This window comes from Biomphalaria glabrata, chromosome 11 (assembly GCF_947242115.1).
Source record: "Biomphalaria glabrata chromosome 11, xgBioGlab47.1, whole genome shotgun sequence".
Classification (NCBI taxonomy): domain Eukaryota; kingdom Metazoa; phylum Mollusca; class Gastropoda; family Planorbidae; genus Biomphalaria; species Biomphalaria glabrata.
In genome coordinates this window covers 13,392,687-13,414,206 of record NC_074721.1, presented here as the reverse complement: position 1 = coordinate 13,414,206, position 21,520 = coordinate 13,392,687, and the positions used below count along the sequence as shown (strand labels likewise).

General features: G+C 41.2%; 2 protein-coding genes across 2 annotated transcripts in view; both read right to left on the bottom strand.

Annotated features, from left to right (window-relative positions):
- LOC106059282 (uncharacterized) overlaps nt 1-1,455 on the bottom strand; it is a 69,652-nt gene extending 68,197 nt beyond the window's left edge. Inside the window, exon 1 of the mRNA XM_056003880.1 lies at nt 1,271-1,455. Coding sequence (XP_055859855.1) covers nt 1,271-1,364 — 94 coding nt within the window. The 5' untranslated portion in view covers nt 1,365-1,455. The remainder of the gene's footprint in view (nt 1-1,270) is intronic.
- A 10,737-nt stretch (nt 1,456-12,192) lies between these two features.
- Nucleotides 12,193-19,170, bottom strand: LOC106059284 (uncharacterized). The gene is made up of 3 exons (XM_013216857.2): nt 18,943-19,170; nt 16,461-17,002; nt 12,193-16,091 (listed from the first exon to the last, which is right to left on the bottom strand). The coding sequence occupies exons 2-3, from the start codon at nt 16,735-16,737 to the stop codon at nt 13,711-13,713; spliced, it is 2,658 nt and encodes an 885-aa protein (XP_013072311.2). The 5' UTR covers nt 16,738-17,002; nt 18,943-19,170; the 3' UTR covers nt 12,193-13,710.
- Between the last annotated feature and the right edge of the window lie 2,350 nt (nt 19,171-21,520).

Genomic DNA, 21,520 nt, shown 5'->3' with positions numbered 1-21,520 from the left:
AAAATGAGGCACTGGATAGATCCAGATGGAGAGAAAGTATAAAAGAAGGGTCCCGGATTGCAGATGGCGCACTTAACAGTAGTAGAAAGAAGAGTGAAAGTGCTACAGCTTCTGGTGATTAAAGATGACCAAACTGTGACCGCAGTTGTGTATAGAGGATAGGCCTATTTTGTCACATATAAAGTTGCAAATGGAAAACATCCCTTCAGACATAAAATGCCACAGGTACGGAATTTCTTGTCAATATCATTGATCCTAACTTAGTCATATTCTGCCCATGACTCGGTATTTTATGGCCCTTTGAAACTTTTACCCATCAAAAAGCCGAAAGGAATCGGTTCAACCGGACTTAATGATTTTTTTTTATTTGATTCGGTATGTGTGTCGGAAAGTTAAATGGCCCGCAGACCAAAAACTATTTCAATGAAAATTTTAAAGCCGAAAACCACTTTACATGTTACTCAATGTCTACTTGCAGTAGGGTGTGCTCTACAAAGCCAAAAACTGCAATCTTCGTTATCCATGCATCATTCGAAGACATTTGCCTTTGACTTAGTTAAAAGTAAATATTAAATACATCATTGTTGCAATGGTTTTCGATGGTTTCATAAGTTAAATATGATGACATTATATCCATTAGTATGCTGGTGACTTTTTTTTTAGGTGAGAAAAAAAAACAGAATTCATTTTTTTTCAAAACAGAATCATGTAATTTCCAAGTAAAAATTATAAAACGCGAGGATACACATTATACTTTATGTAATTACACAAACATCATTTAATTTCACTTATTCAAAGTAGTAGACTTAACATGAAGCTTAAGACTTACCGACTCTAAGAATCGATTAGAAGCATGATACCATCCGTCTCATCTATTTCTAGTTTTTACTAACTCAGACATCCAAAGTATCAAAATTTCTAATACCGGAAACGATAAATCTCCCTTATACTATTTATTCTACTCGACGACACTAGAAGCCAATGTGTAAAAACAAGCAAAAATGTTTACATCTCTCCGGCAACCAGTGCATCAAATCGTCGTGAGCCTCCTTACAAAATTGTACATACTATGAATGACTAAAGATATACGAACGGATAGGTAGAAAGTGGTCGGCAGTTAGGTTAGCAGTGTCATAAAAAATGTTTAAATATAAGTGCCAAAACACACAAAGACAGCCTGGACTATTAGCGTCAAGGTCAATGTTATGCGAGTATCACCCAATGTCCTACCATATATATATAAAGAGAGGACATTATCCAGATAACTTACCAGCATCGGAAGCTGTCAGAAGACAAAGCACAAACAGTGTTGTGATATATTGGATGGAGATGCTTTGCATTGTAGCTGGCGTTGTGGTCGGCATTGTGGTCGGCGTTGTGGTTTAGTTCAAACCTTCGGCGTCTCTTTGGGACTGTGACTTGACACAATGTGGCACAATTATGAAATGAATGTCTCATGTTTATTATGTTTTCTTATGCCACTTAAAAGAGGTTTAAGTGGTACAAGTATATGTACTTAAAAGCGTTCTTTGAAAAAAAAAAAAAAAAAAAAAAAACTGCACCAGCAGGGGTAGAGCTGATAGAGGTTGGTCAGGGGATCTGAAACCCCCTCCCCCTTCAATCCTATTAAAACTGTAACCTTTCAAATGAAGAACATCAGTAAATGGTTATAATCGGTGCTCAAAAGTGGCATTTGGTTGTTGTTTTATTTCTAAACACGTGCTTATAGATTGCTCCACGCTGTTTCATTTTTATTTGTTTTTTAAACATTACAGAGGTGTAGCTAGCCATGTGCTGGTGGGCATCAAGTGGTGAGGGTGAGGGGCAAGAAACTAAGGATACATATCATACATTATCTCAGTAGAAACTACTATATTTGAAATGGAAACTTAAAATGTATTTGTAATCTCCTATGCTCTTTCTTAAATTAAATGTAAGCTGTTGACCAGGTTGAACAGAATTTACTAGATTTGTTTAAATCTGTTTAGGCAACGCACTTTTACACGCCAATTTTATTATGGGGCCAATGGTACATGTTGTTAGTTCATTGCTCATATAGATTTAGAGCGTATAAATATTGTTATGACTTTGCAATGCGCACCGCCATCCAAGATAGTGCAGAAAGAAAGTGCGCACTATCAGTGACCAGACAAGTCGGATGTTGACATAAGAGACTGAGATGAACTCCAATTGGTGACAAGGCAGGGAGACCTAGGTCTCCCGTAGTGCCCTGGTAAGGAACTCTGCTGTTTGGCGTAGTGCCTCGTAGCTTCCATACAAATTTAGTAAACCACTAGATACGTCCTCCCGCAGCACGCGGAGCTGCGGACACTCTTGCAAGACGTGCGCCACCGTCTCTTCTGATTCCCCGCAGTGTCGGCAACGGGCATCAAAATTTGGCCGGAACTGGGCGAAGTACGCACCTATGGGGCAGTGTCCCGTACGCCACTGCGCTATTGTTGTTTGTTCCGACCTTTTTAGCCTCCACCACGGGTCCTCTCGATTTGGGCGACGCATGTGCTGCCAGACTCCCCTGGCAGTGTTGGAGTCATCCCAGGATTTCAACCACTTTTCATGTACCCACTCTCGTATTACTGTCGTAGCCTGTTGAAACGTACTTGGCGATTCGAAAGCGGGCACGGCCAGCGCTCCTTCTCGTGCTAGAGCATCAGCCACGGCATTGCCCCTCACGCCGCAGTGCGAGGGCACCCACTGCATAACGATGACAGCTCCAATAAGCAGGCGGATGTTATTTGCGGCGCCTAATGCCTCTTCCACCAATTTGGACTTTCCCCCTAAGCCAGCCATGGCTTGGAGGCAGGACTGGGAATCGGTAACCATTACAACGGTTGTCGCAACGGTTATCTTTTCGCGCAGTTTTTGGAGCACGTGATTTAGGGTATTCGTAATCGCCGTTAGTTCAGCATCAAAATGTGCCTGACAGCTTTTCTGGGTCCAGGTCTGGGTAACAGATATAGGCCCCATACCCAGCTCTTACGGGGTCCTTTATGACCGACCCGTCTGTGTAGCAGTATATGGCATCGGACGGGTAGGTCTTAGTGTTTCCAATGCCATTTTTCGAAGTAGGTCCGGGTGTGTGTGTCTTTTTGTGGCCCCCTCCAACCCATTTATAGGGAAATTTATGGGAGGGATGGACTGTCTCCTCCAGGGCGGGCACGTGCTTATCCGTCTAATTGGGACCCGGTCAGTGGAGAGGCCAGCTTGTGCACTCAAATTTGTAGCGCAGTGCATAAATGAGGTCCGTTTGATCCTATGTTTTTCTCTCCAATGACTGACTAAAGTGTGGGTCGGGAGCCCTGGTTCGCCCCTTTTGTAGCGTTCCAGGGCAGTTAGCACGGCGCGCTCTCTCCTCAGGCTGAGAGGAGCCACGTTGGACATAATTTCTGCAGCGGAAGTTGGGCTCGTTCTATAGGTGCCGCAAATGAATCGGAGAGCCTGGGCCTGTACACGATCGAGTGATTCGAGGGCCGTCTTGCTTGCGTACACCTGCACGGGCAGGCTGTACTCAATTTGGGACCTGACAGCCCCCGTGTACAGTGTGCGGAGCGTGTCAGCTCGGGCGCCCCACTTGGTACTGGCTAGCTTTCTGAGTAACCCCAACTTCTCCGAGGCCTTTCGTTCAACATCCTGGATGTGCAAGTGCATTGAGAGCTTCCTATCTAGTGTGACTTCTAGATATTTTGGCGTGTTTTCACGTTGGAGTCGCAGCCCACCGAGTTGGAGCTCGAATGGGGCCCCAAGAATGTCGATTCCTAGGCTGAACAGGCTCCAGGTCGTTTCGGCAACGTTTATCTGAATCTGCCATTTTGAACAATACGAGGAGATGGTTTGGAGGTCGGCTTGTAATGCTGCCTGAAGTTGGTCAGCTTTCTTCCCGGTTGACCAGAAGACAATATCGTCAGCAAATAGCAGTTTGCGACACCGGAGTGAGCTGGGCAAATCATTAAGATAGGCCGTGAAAAGGATACATGAGAGGGCGGATCCCTGGGGTAACCCTCTTATAGGGGTGTTTTCCCCACTTAGAGAGTACTGGAACTGTGTTCGTGTTTTCCTCTCCGTTAGGAACTGTTTTATCCAGTTGTAGGTCCGCCCGCGTACGCCCATGGCTCTAAGCTTAAAATAGAGCCCTTGCTTCCACACCCGGTCATAAGCCTGTTTTAGGTCAATAAAAACTGCGTATGTGCTCTCGGACCTCTGGAACCCGTCGGCCACCTCCTGCATGAATATCGTGACCTGGTCGATCGGGCTCAAGCCTGCCCTAAAGCCAGCCTGCTCGTGCGCTAGGATACCGGCACTCTTAAAGCCCCACACGAGTCGCTCGCTGACCATCCGTTCTACTATCTTGCCGATAGTGGATGTCAGGGATATGGGTCTGTAGGACTCCACGTTAGTCGCGTCTTTGCCCTTTTTTAGTATTGGAACAATGGTAGCACATCGCCAGGCCCTGGGTAGTCTGGACTCTACCCAGGTCCAATTCGCAAACTCAAGGAGTTTGTCTTTCGCAATACCCCCGAGATGTTTTACCATCTCAGGAGTAACCTTGTCTGGCCCCGGAGCCTTTCTGTTTTTACACTTAGCTATCGCTCTGTCCAGCTCAGCACGGCAGAAGGGCGCATTGCACGTGTCCAGGTCTTCCAACCCATCCGACTCCCTCTCGAGTCTCTTACGCTCCTTGTTGAGGGCTATAGACGTGGCAGACTTCTTTTCGGACTTGCTTATCGAAGCGAAATATTTGTTAAGCAAGTCGGCCATTTTTTTATCTTTTGCCACTCGATCCCCACTGGGTGACAATAATGGGGTGGCTGTACGCGCCGAATCTTTGGCCTCAAGATAACGAAGAAGACGCCAGGCTTTGGAAGTATCCCGAAGATCCAGCCCGGCACAGGCATCATTCCAGTGGTCCGCCCGTACACGTTGGGCCACCTCGCTGGCCTTCCGGCATAATGCGTTAAACTCCCTGCGGCATTCAGGAGTCCCCTTTTTTTGTGCTCTGCGCCTCGCCCGTTTCCTGGCCCTGACTATTCGATCTAATTCTCGGGACCAGGCGGGTCTATGCCTTATGCCGGGATAGGTCCGCGGGATATACTTCCTAGCCGCACCCAAAATCGCTGCAGTGACTTCGCCGTATTTTGTGTCGACTGTCCCTTCCTCCATCACGATACTCGACAGGGCGGAGTCGACAGCCGCCCCGTATGCTGGCCAGTCAGCCTTAGTGTAGCTCCATTTCTTGGGCCGTTTAGTGGCTACACCCCTGGCCTCTGAGAGGGCAATAGTAATTTCTATGGGTTTATGATCGCTTCCAACATCCTCAAGCACTTTAATTGTGGTTTTCCCCTCTAGGTCAGCAGAGATTAGTGTTAAATCAGGTCTCGAGAGAGACCCGTTGCCAGTGTGTAGGAGGGTTGGCGGGCTGTGTGAGTTTTCTGCCAGCTTTGAAAATATCTAGCGAGATGGCGTCGGTTCGCCCGCTTTGAGGGCCAGAATTTTGAGAAACTGTCATGCCGTTCCTTACATATGTGATAACTCCACGGCACTCATCGCATTTACATTTGTAAGCCATATAGCCACTGATGTGGCTACTTCGTTTCTTGCCTACAAGAGTCTCCTGCAATAGTGCGATATCTATTGCCCTCTCATGGAGGAGTTTCGTGAGCTCTAATATCTTAGGTATTAAACCACAGATATTGAGCTGAAGTACTTTTATCTGGCTAAGTCTATCAATCCCTAAGGTTTTAGGACTGGTAGCGACAGACCGTTGTAATGGTTGGTGTTTTGGAGGACCGATGGTCCTCGCTTTGTTGGTCGTGTTTGGTTGGGCCTTTTGGGTGGTAATGGTTGGTTGGGCCTGGTGCGGGACATGATCACCAGGTTGGTGTGGTTGGCTAGCCACACCTTGGCTACCGTTCTTCCGAGGGAAGAACGAATGCAGTGTAGCCTGGGAAGAGGGCTTCGTCCTGGGAAGGGGAACCTTCGCTGATTTTTCGTGGTTCAACAGGTTCCGCCTGATCGGAACCACGGGGCGAGTAGTAGAGGATTTTTCGTTGTCGGGCCTGCCGCCCGCTACCCGCGCGACGGAGCCTGTTTGGGTCTGCTTGTACCTGGGTTTTCTGGTTTGATGTGTATTATTCATGTTTGTATAGAAGTCGAAGACCGTTTGGCGGCCTTAGTTATTGCCGATTAGAAAGTAGTGTACACAGGGCCTGCAAGAGGGTCCGAAATCTTTGGGTGCGGGAAGTCCGCACCACTGGTCACCACCTCCGCATGGCAAGAGCTCACCTACAGGAGAAGTGGTTGTGTAAGGATTGTTCGATATCCCCAGTATTGAAACTGCTTATTGGGAAGCGCGTTCCTCTACTACCTCACAGGGGACGGGCTAGATAGAGCCTAGCTCGTGGACGACGACCAGTCCGCCCGACGCAACCCGCTAAGGCCGCGCCAGTCAGTCCAGTCTTTGCCCAATGGGAGACCCGCGAATCAGCCGAGTCCCAGGAGAACCCGACCAACCCTCGAGTTGGTTGTCAGCGCTATCCGCTTTTCGGAGAACCCGTGGTCTCTTACTCACCGTTGCCCCGGGGCCCCACAGGGAGATGGCTGGACATAACCCCTTTGAGTTCCTTTTACACTTGCCGGCTGCTCATTCATCAGCGGCAAGCAACCAGTACCCTTGGCCACTCCCTGAGAGCGGAGTGTTCACGCGGCGACCACGATGAGGTGGTACTGGAACGCCGCGACATAAGAGACTAACGATTTTCGCTCAAGGAGAGGGCCAATATGGAGATGCTGTACTCAAGGCAGATGCCCTTTGTGTTTGTCATGTCTCTATGTAAATAAACGTCTATGTCCTCGTTGAGTTGCCTCACTTAAGTTATTACAATTGGTCTCAGAAGTGGGATTTATAGGCAACTCAACGAGAGGAGGTAGGATAAGATCTCTATGGCATCGTTGAAGCTATTACATCAGCTCTTAATTAAAGAGCTAAGACAAGAGCTTCGAGACCGAGGTTTAAAACCTGTCTGTAGCAAGGAAACGCTCACGGCTCGTCTGTGGCAAGCTCTGATTGATGAAGAGGAAGATCCGGAGACCTATCAATTTGAAATTGAGCCTGGGATTGTTGATGTAATGGGCAAGATCCAAGACTGTGGGGATGCATTAAAGGAACAATTGAACATGATTAGGAATATGATGAGGAGCATGATGTGGAACAAAGTAGATGAAAGTGTGTTGCCAGTAGAAGGCCGAATAGACCAAAGTAATAACATTGTGTCGCAAGCAAAAGGAGGAATAAACTCGTTAGGGAAGGAGCAGTTGCCTGGTCAGGACTGTGGCTGCACAAACAGTGGTGATGGAGGCGCTGGGGATTGGAGCGCCGTCTGTGACTGTGTTGTGGGCAAGTCTGTCGGGGGTGACTTTCAAGGCGAGAAACGTGACGACGATTGCTTCGACGATCTGAACGGTATGTTTCAAATTGAAAGGAAAGAAACAAATGAAGAAACAAGAGAAGTCTGTTATGTGCCTGAAGTTTTCGTTCCTCTTGCACCTGTTACCAGTATCTCGGTGAGCCGGACAGATCAAGACAACGTTGGGTCTGCGTCCAAGCTTTCTGCTGTGGACCTTAAAGACCTCTGTTTATCTGTCAGTACCTTTGGCGAGAATTCAAACCATGAAAGCCTGAAGACCGTTTCTGATTCCTTGACTTGGATGTCGTCGGGTGAAATTACGAATACGGGCCCCAACAATGGGCGAGACAGAAACAACGAATTGGACTTTGGCAGCTGCATAAGAAAGAACTCGATGCTAGGCAGCTTCATCCTGGCGATTAACTTGAACTGTATATGCGGCGCCATGCGGGGACGGAAATGTGTACTTCTGCCCACATCAGAGAGAGTGACTTGAACGGTTGTGAATTAATTCCAGCGAAACCTGATGTAGCGGTGGAAGAACATTACAAGGATGCTTCATCGGCATACCTTACAGATGAGGCTGAGAAAGACTATGTGCCTGAAACCATGGCTACCAGTGGGCCTACAACTGTGTCACGAGACATCCATGGAAAAGGTCCGCTGACTCAGCGTCTTGGAACAACAACCCTGGAATCTACAAAGATCGCCACAACCTCCATTTGTGTTACGTGGCTGGCAACCATGACCTCCACTAACTCTCCCTGTGTCATCTGGCTGGCATCAGCGACTATCGTCATGAGGTTGAAGCAGCGACCACGACATCGTCTCAAGTGTAGACTGGCCAACTGGAAGAAGAGGAAGCGACGGCCGCGGAATACTGTGCAGATGGCTTCGTGGGCAACAGGCTCCCTGCGGTCTGTGGCTCCCACGGATCGACCTCCACCTGAACTGTCAAACCTCAGCTGCAGTGTTTCTTTTCGGGACGAAAAGTGCTAAGACGGGGCAATGTTATGACTTTGCAATGCGCACCGCCATCCAAGATAGTGCAGAAAGAAGATGCGCACTATCAGTGACCAGACAAGTCGGATGTTGACATAAGAGACTAACGATTTCCGCCCAAGGAGAGGGCCAATATGGAGATGCTGTACTCAAGGCAGATGCCCTTTGTGTTTGTCATGTCTCTATGTAAATAAACGTCTATGTCCTCGTTGAGTTGCCTCACTTAAGTTATTACAATATATTGGCCTATTTCTAGATGTAGATAATTGCATTATTTTGTTTTCCTTTCACCATAATTCCATTTCCATGAGTGGATCGTACTTTGATAGTAGTTTCACAAACTTCCAAAAATTACCACGATTTTGTCTTTGCAATTCTTCTTTAACTTGTTCAGGATGTCCATTAAGTGTCAGATTCTGCTCTGAGAGAAAAGGAATGATATCCAAGATTCTATTCGGGTAGCATTATCAGATTTTTACCACTTAGACCCTTTGATCCGAATGTCAATCAGTTCAACCTGAGATGACAATTTCTAAGTTTGACCAAGCACTTTGCGTGCCAACTGGACTTTTCAGTTTGAACAACGCCCATAATATTGTTTACATTACAATGAACTAATTAGTGATAAAAAAAATACACACAAAAAAACAAAGATAACTTCAATAACATGGATTGTCAAATCGTCATTCTTAACTACTGGTCGGGAGAACATCGCTGAAGCCTACGTTACCTTTGCAGATTGCATGGGCTCAGATCTGGTGATTAGGGCAGAGTATCAAAGACTAATTGGAAAACGATGCCAGCTACGGATGAAAAATATTTTCTTCCTTGGACGGGTAAAGTAAGTAAAAGTATGTCCACAAAATAGTAAAGTAAAGTTCCCCTTTCAGACCTTGTAGTCTATAGGGCAGATGATGTAAAGGACATTTGTTCCTGTGGCCTACGGTTAACACAGGGTGTCATGTAGCCAGCACAACGACCAACCGCCGTTACTTTCCCCGAACTAATGTCATGTACCCATTAGAGCTGGGTGGACTCAGAGGCGCTCAAAGATCCCGAAATAAAAAATCCCAGTCTTCACCAGGATTCGAACCCGGGATAGTTCAAGAAATAATCACCTGATATGAGCATATCATGATGTGGCAGTTAAATACCATTTTTTCGTTAACCCAACTATAAAAATATAATTGACATCTTGAGTTTTATAGAAAAATATTAGATATCGGGTTAGATGACTTAGTTCGAAATATTGTCTTTATTGGCAAATTTCTGACAATTGCGATAAGTGTGACTATACGGTAGCGAAGTTTTTAAGACTTTTGTTAATCAAGATTTAATTTGGAAAAAAAAATAGATTTCGATAAAATTAATATTTTATACCTCATCATCTTTTTAGTGGCCTCCATCCATTTCATCGCCATTAACTCTTTCTCTTCTTATCGACGATCCCATCGTTGATTTGAACTCATTAAATTAAATTAAAATTAAAATTTAATTTTATAAACTTGACTTTGTGTTGTATAACAAAGAGCATGCATTCCCCTTTAATTCTGTACCAAATACAACATTTTCTGATAACAAAGAACAAAGCTATTGAAGCTTAATCATAACAGGGTAGTGAAATAGTAATGAGCTAAAAGAAGAACTTCGAAGCGTGGAAAAATAATAAAGGAGAGAAAGAATTGAAACAAATACTGTGTTACTTCATTGCAAAATAAATGCTTGGTATTTTTTGGTAAAGCGTTTCAAGGACACTTCTGCCCAAACAGACTTTAAGCTGCAGCTTCCTTTTTTTCTACTTAACGGTAATGACTTATGTCGGTTTGTTTGAAATACTTATTAGGTTAAGGCCGTTCTACTTCCCGAGTTCCTTCTTTAAAGCGTTCTTATGCACTGCGTTTATTGACGGGTATCTTTTTTTAGCATTTAATGAAACCAGGGCCGGATTTACGAATGTGGATGACTCTGAGCAGAAATTTTGTGTGGAGACCTCTACACGTTTTCGAAAGCTTGAATACAAATCCACTTTTTCAACACTTATTAGTGATCATACTGGTATCTAAAAGCAAGCCATATTTTAGAATAAAGAAATAAATTACTTGTAAAAAGGTTTCAATTATTTAATTATATATATATATATTACAAAACTTGTTTAGTCACATTAGATTCTGACCGGACTCAAGAAGAAATTAAAACAAATTAGGGTGAAAGAGAAATGATGCGCATCCATTGTCTTAAGAGATAGAAGAAGTCATTTTACGGATGGCAACTTTGTCGTGGTTAAGAAGTGTACAGTGCTATATGTGAGTAATGTTCCATTTGAGTGATGCTCATAACATAAAAATGCAGTTACGGATTTATGGTAGTGGGTCAGCCTAGGTCTTACTTTTCACGAACTCATACAATGTGGCAAAGTTTGCCCCCAGTTCTTGTGTGTAAATTTACCTGTTTTAAGGCTATCTAATAAGATATCTTTGTCATCCTTTTAATCGGCTCGTTTTGCTTTCTACGAGGTTCTTACCAGCACGACAATCTGTCTACATCTTGCGGGATTTCCTACCGCATGTTTTCTTTGATGCTTGTTGTCCTCACATCTCTGTAGGTTTGCCTTTGGAATCGCTTGAGTCTGACTCCCTCAGCAAGCTCAGAATTCTTCCATCTGGAATGCGGGTGACATGTCCGAGCCAAGGTAAGTATTCTCTTAGTCGAAAGAGCGTAGGTGCTGAGTGTATGACCAGTTTTAAAACTTTCTTATCAGAAACAAGATCCCTCAAGGAGATACACATAATAGGCCACAGGCAACGCAAGTGAAAACTTTTAATTAATGCTCTTGATGCATGTATGTAGACTAGCTCTCGCTATAAATAAGAATGTTCTCTATACAGGCGTTGTAGATTAGCATTTTGTTTCCCATGGTTTGGTTGTGTAGACTGAATAGATTCTGTTAAAACCATGATGTGATAAAAATACTTGAGAATAAGCGAGAGACGTGCTACAGAAAGGCGTATATTTTAAGTGAGCTATACCTTGTTTGTAGTGTCATTATTTCATTCAATATTGAAGTTGAAAGCTGTGTATATTTTCAAATAAAAAGTGGCAGAGGGGTTAAGCGCTCGGCTTCCGAACCTGAGGTCCTGGGTTCGAATCTCGGTGAAGGCTGGGATTTTGATTAACTGGATTTTTAGGGCGCCCCTGAGTCCACCCAACTCTAATGGGTACCTGACTTTAGTAGCGGAAATTAAATGTGGTTGGTCGTTGTGCTGGCCACATGACACCCAGCTCGTTAACCGTTGGCCGTAGAAACAGATGACCTTTTTTAATTAGTACTGCTTTCAATAAGAGATCGGGAGAGATTTAAAAAAATAGATAAACCAAGCTATATCAAGGATGCTGTATTAAAGGATCACTTGCTAACGCGATGTGCTGATCAAGGGGGTCGGGATGAAGAAAAGTTTCTTGTTCTTGTTGAACACTAAGATGCTACAACGATCATGCCGAGACCAATCGTTATAGAAAGAAGTCCTGACCAATAGCTCGATCCCACGTCACATGTCTTACTTCACGACCTGTGACGTGGAGACGAGCTATTGGTCCAAACTGCCCACAGGTTGCGACGTCGCGGGTCAGTGTTCATTGGTCTCGATCAAGCCCATCACAGACGTACGTCTGCAAGCTTTGCTGTCCCTCGTGTCTCCCTAACTTTTGTTCAAGTATTTATTGGTAACAGTCTAAACTAAAAAGACAAACTATAAAGTATGTGTATAAGGCCTCTTTATTAGGATGATAAAAATTTTACATAGATTTAAAAAAAGCAGTAAAAACTTAGAGGAAAAAAAACACAGTGGATAAGACTGCATTTCTAAGATATTGAAGATTTATACGATCAAGTAAACAATGACAAAGACGCTAAATTTAACTCAACATAAATTTTATCTAAATAAAAATTACAAACGGAAGAGCTTCCAATATGTGATTCTGCAGTGTACTAAAGCACCAGAGACTGCTACCAAACATTTTAAACACTTCGCTTATCCACATGTCTTTCATTCTCTTTACACCGGATACACCACATAAGCTATTTATAGTTTTTCCACCATGTATGAAAATCTTCAAAAAATATATATATAACTAAACAAAATAAATGAAGCATTTTCGACCACAAAAAAATAACATAATAAACATTATACAAATGAAATATAAAAAAAAGTACACTGAGTTTTATAATGATAAATACAAGTAAATATAATGATTTATAGATATAACTATATAAATGAATACATTATATACATACATATACATATATATATAATGTACTTTTTTTAGGGATTCAGTATAGTACTCATCATTCTTGCGAAGGTATTTTGTTTTATCGAAGTGAAGCTTATTTTACAGTTGTGTACCCCAAGAAAGCATCTAATTAGCTCAATGTATAACAGTTACATAAAGCTAAGAATAAACCAAAATATATTACATCGTTAAGCCTATTTACCATAGACAGGGGCGGAGGGGGGTGACTTTACGTAGGAAGAAGATATGGTAAGTTTAGGGCTACCAGTGGGGCGTGATGTCCTCCGTCTTAAATTAGTCTCTGCTATAGCAAGCAATCCAACATGTCTTCTTGTTTTATTAAATAAAATCCCTCACATATTCAAATAAATGATACGTTTTCCAATAGCATCCTTCATGAATATGTGCTCAATAACATCTTAGAAACTTTAATAATTTAATTTTTTTTTTTCATTCCTGGTAAGACAGCTAACGTTCTTAGTGCGTTTTCGCTGAGGTCAAAAGAGAGAAATACACTTTCCACTGAATCCTTTTTCTTGACAATTTAGGGACCTACATATATGTGTCCCCAAACATAAACTGGGCTTACACAAACTTTAAACTACTGTGAAAAGGATGTGGAGTTCGTGGTAAAAAACGCTTGGCTACATAACAAGGGGTCTCGAGTACGGATCCTTTTCAGATGCCCATAGAAGAGATTAGAACAAAGTGCATTGAGCATGCTATCTAATGAAAGATGAGGTGCATAAAAGCAATAATTTTTTTTTTTAAAGTTTGCTTTATTTGACAAATGTTTGTATTAGTTGTACATTTATTTTGTTTTTTACTAACATGTTTCGTCAAATGAAGTGTAATCCCAGTTTTAAACGTTTCCTTTGTCTTTTTATGAAGTGTTGTCCCCTTCTGATGGTGTGGTTGTCAGGTAACCCTATACATACAGCAAAACATGGCCCGTACCCTAGATACAACTACTCTAGCAAAAACAGGTAATGTTGGCGAAGTTTCACTCGGGAACCTCACATAAGAATTTGCGAGAGGGCGAACTAAGATAGCAACTGTAATCATGCAGTAATGAACATTTTTCCAAAGCCTGGCAATTTTCATTTCTGCCTCCGCTAGGCTGCCCACTAGCCCACAATGCACTCACAACAGGAGTCCCTCTAGATATGTGAACCCATCGACCTTCTTCTGCTTCGTCCGTGCCTCCAATCATAATAACTGAATCCGCAGTGCAGGGATCGTTTGAACTAAGAAATGAATTTACGAAATTCCATTCACTCCAGTCGTTTACCTCAGCCAGATAGCCCCCGTATCCAGAACATAAGTTTTGAGCGGCTCTAATACAATAGAATTGTTTCTCTTTAGTCAGATAATATCTCCGCCCAAAGTAGGACCTGGAAACGTGGAAAATAGAATGTGCTGTAGCTCTCACGTTTTTCATGACATTTTGTTGTAACATTTTGATTTCGCTGTCAAGTCGGCTATTCACTTGGCTATACAATTGTCTTAAAGACATATTTTCGTCAGTAAGCTCTTTATTCTTTCGTGAGAGTTTGTCAATCTGAGTTTTGAGAGTAGAGGATTCAGACTTCAAAGTGTTGATCTCATTGTTAGCAGTTTGAAATAGCATGTTGAGATTATCAAAATCTTTTTGACGCTTGATGTTCAAAGAGTCTGCGGTGTTTTTCAAAGTGTGGTTGATAAAGAGTACATCTTTTTGGATGTTTTTATTTAAGTTTTTGAGATCATCGATTTCTGATGTTTTGACATAATTGATTAAGTCGTCTTTTATCACGTGAAACTGTGATAAAAGTTTCGCGAAATAAGTGTTTAGGGTTGAATTCATAATTTGTATATCGTCTTCAACCCTTTTAACGCTAGAATTAAGCATTGTTACATTTCTTTCCTGATCGTCCTTGGTTTTCCATATTTCAGTGGAAGAACGGTTTCTGTGATCGTCAAAGTCTTTAACAAATTTGATAAAATCATCTTTCAAGTCTTTTAACATTACGGAAAGGTTAGATATATCTCCTCGTATGGTTACATTCATGTTTCTGATGTCATGTGCCAAGTTTTGGCAATCAGAATTTAACTTGTCTAAAAGCTTTTCTTGGTTGTCAGTTCTGTCTTTAATTTCAGATATTTCAACAGAAGAACTTTCTCTATAATCCTTAAAATCGTTCATAGAGATTTGAAGCAACTTAGAAAGATTAAAATGGTCGTTTTCATGTAGTAATTTTACATTCTCTACAGCCGCCATCAAATATTCAATTTTGAAGATTAAGTCCTTTTGAAACTGATTATGTTTCATGGTTTGGTTTTCAATCTTTGATATTGTATCAATAATGTCACTCAAATTTTTCAAATCTTGTTCCAAATGTTGCTCTAAGATGTTTTGCAAAGAATTATTTAATTCTTGTATTGAATTCTTGATAACACTATAATTTCTGTGCAATTGTAGTTGCATCTCACTTATCAACAACAAATTATCTGCTTCCATTATTTCACCCTTGAATTGCTCTAATTTGTTGTGTAAACTGTTTAGAAATTCATTAAATGGTTGTTTAGTGAGGACATAATCCTCTTGAAATTGCAAGATGGCTATTAGTTGTTCTTTCTGTTTTGTCATATTGTCATTTTGGTTTTCACTTTGTAAACTTTTAAATAGCTCTATAATCCAGTTTATGTTTTCTATTAAAGTATAATTTGTAAAAAGTTGTGTATGATTCATTGTAATATTATGTTCCTCATTGCCATATTTAACTTCAGATATAGATGTGATGCTCTGTGTATGGTTGTCAGGTCTACTAAGTATTTCAGAACTTATCTCAGTAAGTAAGGACTTTATTGTATCTAATACAGACATGATTTTCCCTTGCACATTTGGCTCTGAAGATGTTGCTTTCAATTGATTTACGCAAAGTAACAAATCATTTAGAATAATCTCAATGCTATTTTTGTCCATATAAGTGAAAATGTCCATCTCTTGGGGTGACAAAAGTGCTGAAAAAAAGACATAAATCTTATCCAAGTTAAAAGCACATACCATTCTCATATCTAGCTCTAAACCTATTATACCAAAGAAAGAGTGTTGGCTTTCATTGGAAGTACAAGTATGAACATCTGGTCTTGTTGGGGTATTAAAAGGTAAACTCAAATTGATATTCTGTTGAAAAAATGATTGATTCGATGGCCCCAGTATGTACATTATTTGATCTTCGCAAAGTCTCTGCGCAGTTAAGCATTCCAAATAAGAGCGTTCTTGTTCGTTTAGTGTGACAGACAAAAGTTGGGACATTACTTGATCTGCAGTCTTATTCTCACGTCTGCTGGAAGCGGAAACACGTCTGGCATCTTGCATTAGATTTGATTGTGGCTTTGGTCCTTTTTAAGAGAAACAAATTGTAAGCTATATGTTAAAAAACTTCAGTCTGCCATTATATACTTAATTTGATTTTAATTATTTCTAAATTAACATTTATTTTTAAAACCAAATGTCTATCAGTTTTATTATGTAAAACAATAAAATATGGATTTCCTTAAAAAAAAAAATTTTTAACATTTCTGAAAAGTCTGGCTGTTCTAAAGATTGGTTTACAACTGCAGACCACTGGATATCTAAACCCAGCGACCTTCATTTGCTTCGTTGATGTCTCCAGTCACAATAACTGACTCTAAGATCATTTGAAGTAATAAATATTAGTACGAAATTCACTACACTTCTTCTTTCAAAAAGATTAAATATTTACTAACCTGTAATAAAGGCAGATAGAATTTCAAATTTTTGGCTCTGATTCTTGTAGTAGTCTGCATTACTTTCAGACAGACTTCCATTGAAGGAGCAGGATGTATTCTTGCCTGGATGAACATTTCTTTCAATTATGGTCTCGTTCTGCTTGATGTCTTTTGAGGTATCCACGTACTTCACTAAACCTTTTGTGAATTTTTTTTGCCAAGCTTTGTGTTCTGCATTGTAACCATGAACTTCACATCTGTAAGAAGTGGCGTCATCGGAAGTCGCGTTTTTCATAATCAAGCAGACATGATTTTCTTTAAAGTAATCAAGCCGCGTTGGTTATCAAAAAGTGGTGCAGGTTCAATCCGATCTGATTCATTGATGTACCAATACACCAAGGTGTCATAGAGGGAGTTGTTGATTTTGTTTACACGGGCTAGTTTCAGGTAGGATAACTTAGTTAACTGCTGAACGCTGTTGTTAGTTATGGCACAGCAAATGTTCAGTTTCTCGTTTAGATTTAAACTTAAAGTAGTAGGATCTGTCTTGATAACTAGATCTGGAAATACAGAAGAGGGTTTATTTACGTAGCAGTGTTCCCTGTCATTAAAGACATTTTAGAAAGACTCTTTTTTTGCAAGAAAGATGTTTCATTGGATAGATAGATAGATATATAGATAGACAGGTAGGTAGATAGATAGATAGATAGATAGATAGATAGATATATAGATAGACAGGTAGGTAGATAGATAGATAGATAGATAGATAGATAGATAGATAGATAGATAGATAGATAGATAGATAGATAGATAGATAGATAGATAGATAGATAGATAGATAGATAGATTTGATAGACTGACAGACAGAAAGAAAATGTGAGAGAAAAGCACAAAGAAATAAAGAGAGAGTAGAACATTGAAATAGAGACAGACAGACAGGGACATGGAGAGAAGAGAAAACAAAGGAGAGAAAAAACAAAGAAAGAAAGACATTGGCAAAGAAAGATAGAGAGAGAGAAAGAACTACAAAAAGGGAGATGAAATTAATGAAAGACAGAAGCAGATAGACCAAGAAACATGAAGAGAAAGAGAGTGAGAGAGAGGCAGGGAAACAGATACAGAGATGCAGAAAGAGAGTGAGAGAGAGGCAGGGAAAAAAATACAGAGATGCAGAAAGAGAGTGAGAGAGAGGCAGGGAAACAGATACAGAGATGCAGAAAGAGAGTGAGAGAGAGGCAGGGAAAAAAATACAGAGATGCAGAAAGAGAGTGAGAGAGAGGCATTGAAACAGATACAGAGATGCAGAAAGAGAGTGAGAGAGAGGCATTGAAACAGATACAGAGATGCAGAAAGAGAGTGAGAGAGGCAGGGGAACAGATACAGAGATGCAGAAAGAGAGTGAGAGAGAGGCATTGAAACAGATACAGAGATGCAGAAAGAGAGTGAGAGAGAGGCATTGAAACAGATACAGAGATGCAGAAAGAGAGTGAGAGAGAGGCAGGGGAACAGATACAGAGATGCAGAAAGAGAGTGAGAGAGGCAGGGGAACAGATACAGAGATGCAGAAAGAGAGTGAGAGAGGCGCATGGAAACAGATACAGAGATGCAGAAAGAGAGTGAGAGAGCAGGGGAACAGATAAAGAGATGCAGAAAGAGAGTTAGAGAGAGGCGCATGGAAACAGAGATGCAGCAAGAGACGGAGGAAGCTAAGAGAGAGAGAGAGAGAGAGAGAAAGAACTACAAAGAAGGAGAGGAAATTAAGGAAAGACAGAAGCAGATAGATCATGAGACATGAAGAGAAAGAGAGTGAGAGAGAAGCAGGGAAACACATTGATGCAGAGATACAGAAAGAGAGTGAGAGAGAGGCAGGGAAACACATAGGCCTAAATGCAGAGATACAGAAAGAGAGTGAGAGAGAGGCGCATGGAAACAGAGATGCAGCAAGAGACGGAGGAAGCTAAGAGAGAGAGAGAGAGAGAGAGAAAGAACTACAAAGAAGGAGAGGAAATTAAGGAAAGACAGAAGCAGATAGATCATGAGACATGAAGAGAAAGAGAGTGAGAGAGAAGCAGGGAAACACATTGATGCAGAGATACAGAAAGAGAGTGAGAGAGAGGCAGGGAAACACATAGGCCTAAATGCAGAGATACAGAAAGAGAGTGAGAGAGAGACAGGGAAACACATAAATGCAGAGATACAGAAAGAGACGGAGGAAGAATAGAAGGCAGAGCTAGAGTGACAAAAAGTGACAGAAGTAAAAGAGTTGTGATAGTTTAGTAGTAGAAGTGACCGGAAGTGGGTTGGAGACACGCATAAAAGACTGTAGCTTGGGGCCAGCGAAATTCATAAACCAACCTAAACGCTGATGGGAGTAAAAAGCAAACGAATATTAGTGACACCCCAAGTTACTATAAATTTACTGATCAGACTGATCAGGATGAAAGACCTAACAGATAAACGTGTAAATGTATTCACCTTTAGGCCTACATAGAAAACTTACCAGCGTCTGACACTGCAATAAAACAAAGCACACAAAGTAATGAGACATAGCTCATCCTAGAAGTACTTAACGCTTCTGTCGGCATTCTTATCTAATTCCAACACCTGACAGCTTAAGCTAACATAGCACAAAGTGGAGTGACTCTGTACTTATATGTTGTGTGATATGTTGTCCTACGACACTTGAAAGGCTACTCAAAACGGTGCAAGTATATATACTTGTAAGTCCTACGTCGGAAAAAAAAGTAATGACAGGGGGCTTCTCGGTCACTATGACCCTAAAACTTTGTTACAAACTTTTGTGATGAGAGTATGAGTATTTATGCTCATTTTAAGTGGGAAGAAAGAACTACATGTAAACCATGTCACCAGTTTTAGCGTTTCGTAAAAAAATTCCATTTATAGAATTCCATTCATATATCTCAGCATTAAAGGATTAATTTCCCTTTTTATATCCAATTAAATTAATTAATTTAGCGCCATTTAAGTAACTAATTAGTGAATCGTTTAACTTGTGCATGTGTTGTCAGCGACATTGAATAATTGTTCAAAGATTCAACTTGATCCCAGAATGGGAAGTAGGAAATGGACGTGTTCAAAATTTGCATCCGCCAGACAAAGCACTGGTCTTAAGAATACCTGTCGTGCAAATGTGAACAATCCAATAACCAACCGACTAACCCGATAGCTTGCTATACTTCCTTGATATTGTAGCGTAGGCTTCTGAATTGTTTCCCTCACTTACAGTAAGTTCCCTCAGCTTCCTTTGATTTCACATCTTTGCGAGCCCTGGTGAACTTATGATATGGCCATCATGGGCGTAGCCAGGGAAGAGTTCAACCCCCCCCCCTCCCCCGAAATGAAATCCCCACAGGGGTGTGAGTGGAATTTAGTGACTTATTTTTTACTTTGATTTTGTTTATTTTAGATGAGATTTTATGTTAAACCATAAGAAAAAAATCCCCCCCCCCAAAAAAAAAACACTCCCCGAAAAAAAAACATGGCTACGACCATAATGGCCTCATAGTTGCGTTTTTTTTTTTTTTTTTTACAGTACTTAACAGGTCATCGCGAGGTGCAATCGCAGTGTTAATTAATCCTGTTTCTAATCTCTTTGTTTGTGGTGTCTTTGTATGTGATAGCCTACCTAGGATTATTTTGTAGCATCTCTATTCCGTTGCTAGGATCCTCCTCTCTAGTTCTGCAGTCAGCGTCCAAGATACGCAAGCATTGGCCCTACAAGACTTTGGCCATGACAGGGAGTACATCAATCAGATTTTATTGTTGAGGGCTATGCATTTGTCCTTCCATATTATTTTGTGTTTGGCAAGTGATGTACTGGACTGTGCAATTATTTCCAATATTTTAGGAATGGTTCTTTCATCTGAGACGATATAGCTCCGATGTAGGTCATTAAAGAATATTGACATTTGTCAGCTTTTCACCTCCAATAGCCTACTGATGTCCCTTTTAAAGCCCTGTTGGCTATTGGTCATAACTTATTATTAATGCCTAGCGAAAAGCTCAATTAGACATCCATTAGACGCAATGGCGTAGTGAGGGGGGGGGGCAGTATGCCCCGGTCGCTACCCTCAAGGGAATGCCACACGCAAAGAGACGTCCCAAAAAAATAAAATTATTGTAGATATTTTAGTGAGGTAATAAATTCTAAAGTTTTTTTTTTTTTTTTTTTTTGTGTGTTATATTATTATTAAATACTTTTTATTTATAAGCTTATATTTCTATGTGATGTTCATGGAAAACGGGAAAGGGGGGGGGGAGCGCCGGAAAAGTTTCTTGCCCCGGGCGCACGTTTTGCTCACTACGCCTCTGATTAGACGACTAGATCTATTCAATAAAACGATCTTATAGGACAATCAAAACTTCATTATAGTTAATGACTCTTGATTTAAAATCATCACGCACACAGACATGTTGATCAGGACTCGATTTCTTTTAGTCTAGAATCTAGATCTATAGTTATCGTCATGCTAAAGTTATACACTCGAAAGTTACCTTGCTAGATTTCTAGACTTCTTAACTGTTTTAAGAGTAGCCTACGTCTAAGACTCTTGGAGCTACAGGCGTATGGAAGCTTGCCTCCCTGAACAAAACCTATGTCTGGGAAAGATCCAAGAAGATGTAAATTTTTTTACATCCCTATTAAAGATGGCCTGTATACCAAAGTGCTTGGGTTAGAAGCGAGGCCAAAGGTTGAAAACACTAGGGAAACTCCTCCATATTTCTTTTCTGTACCGCATAAGCAGTGAAGGTGTCCGAAATCAAAACGGTTCTTGATAAACGGCGTGTGTCCATACTAACATGTTTCTTGATGTTGTTTTTTTTTTTTTTCCATCTCCACTAGTGCAATGAACTCGGTCCTTAGGCACCCCAACGGGGTTTCTGTTTTGCATCCCTATTGGTCTCCTCTAACGACCGTCTCTACAGGAGTGTAACGTTGATTCTAACCGGCATTGCCCATGAATCACTTGACTTGACAAAATTAGTCGTTCTCATATTTAATAGGATGCTACCTATATAAAATCTTCACCGAAACAAGTATCTTGGTGTTATCTTGT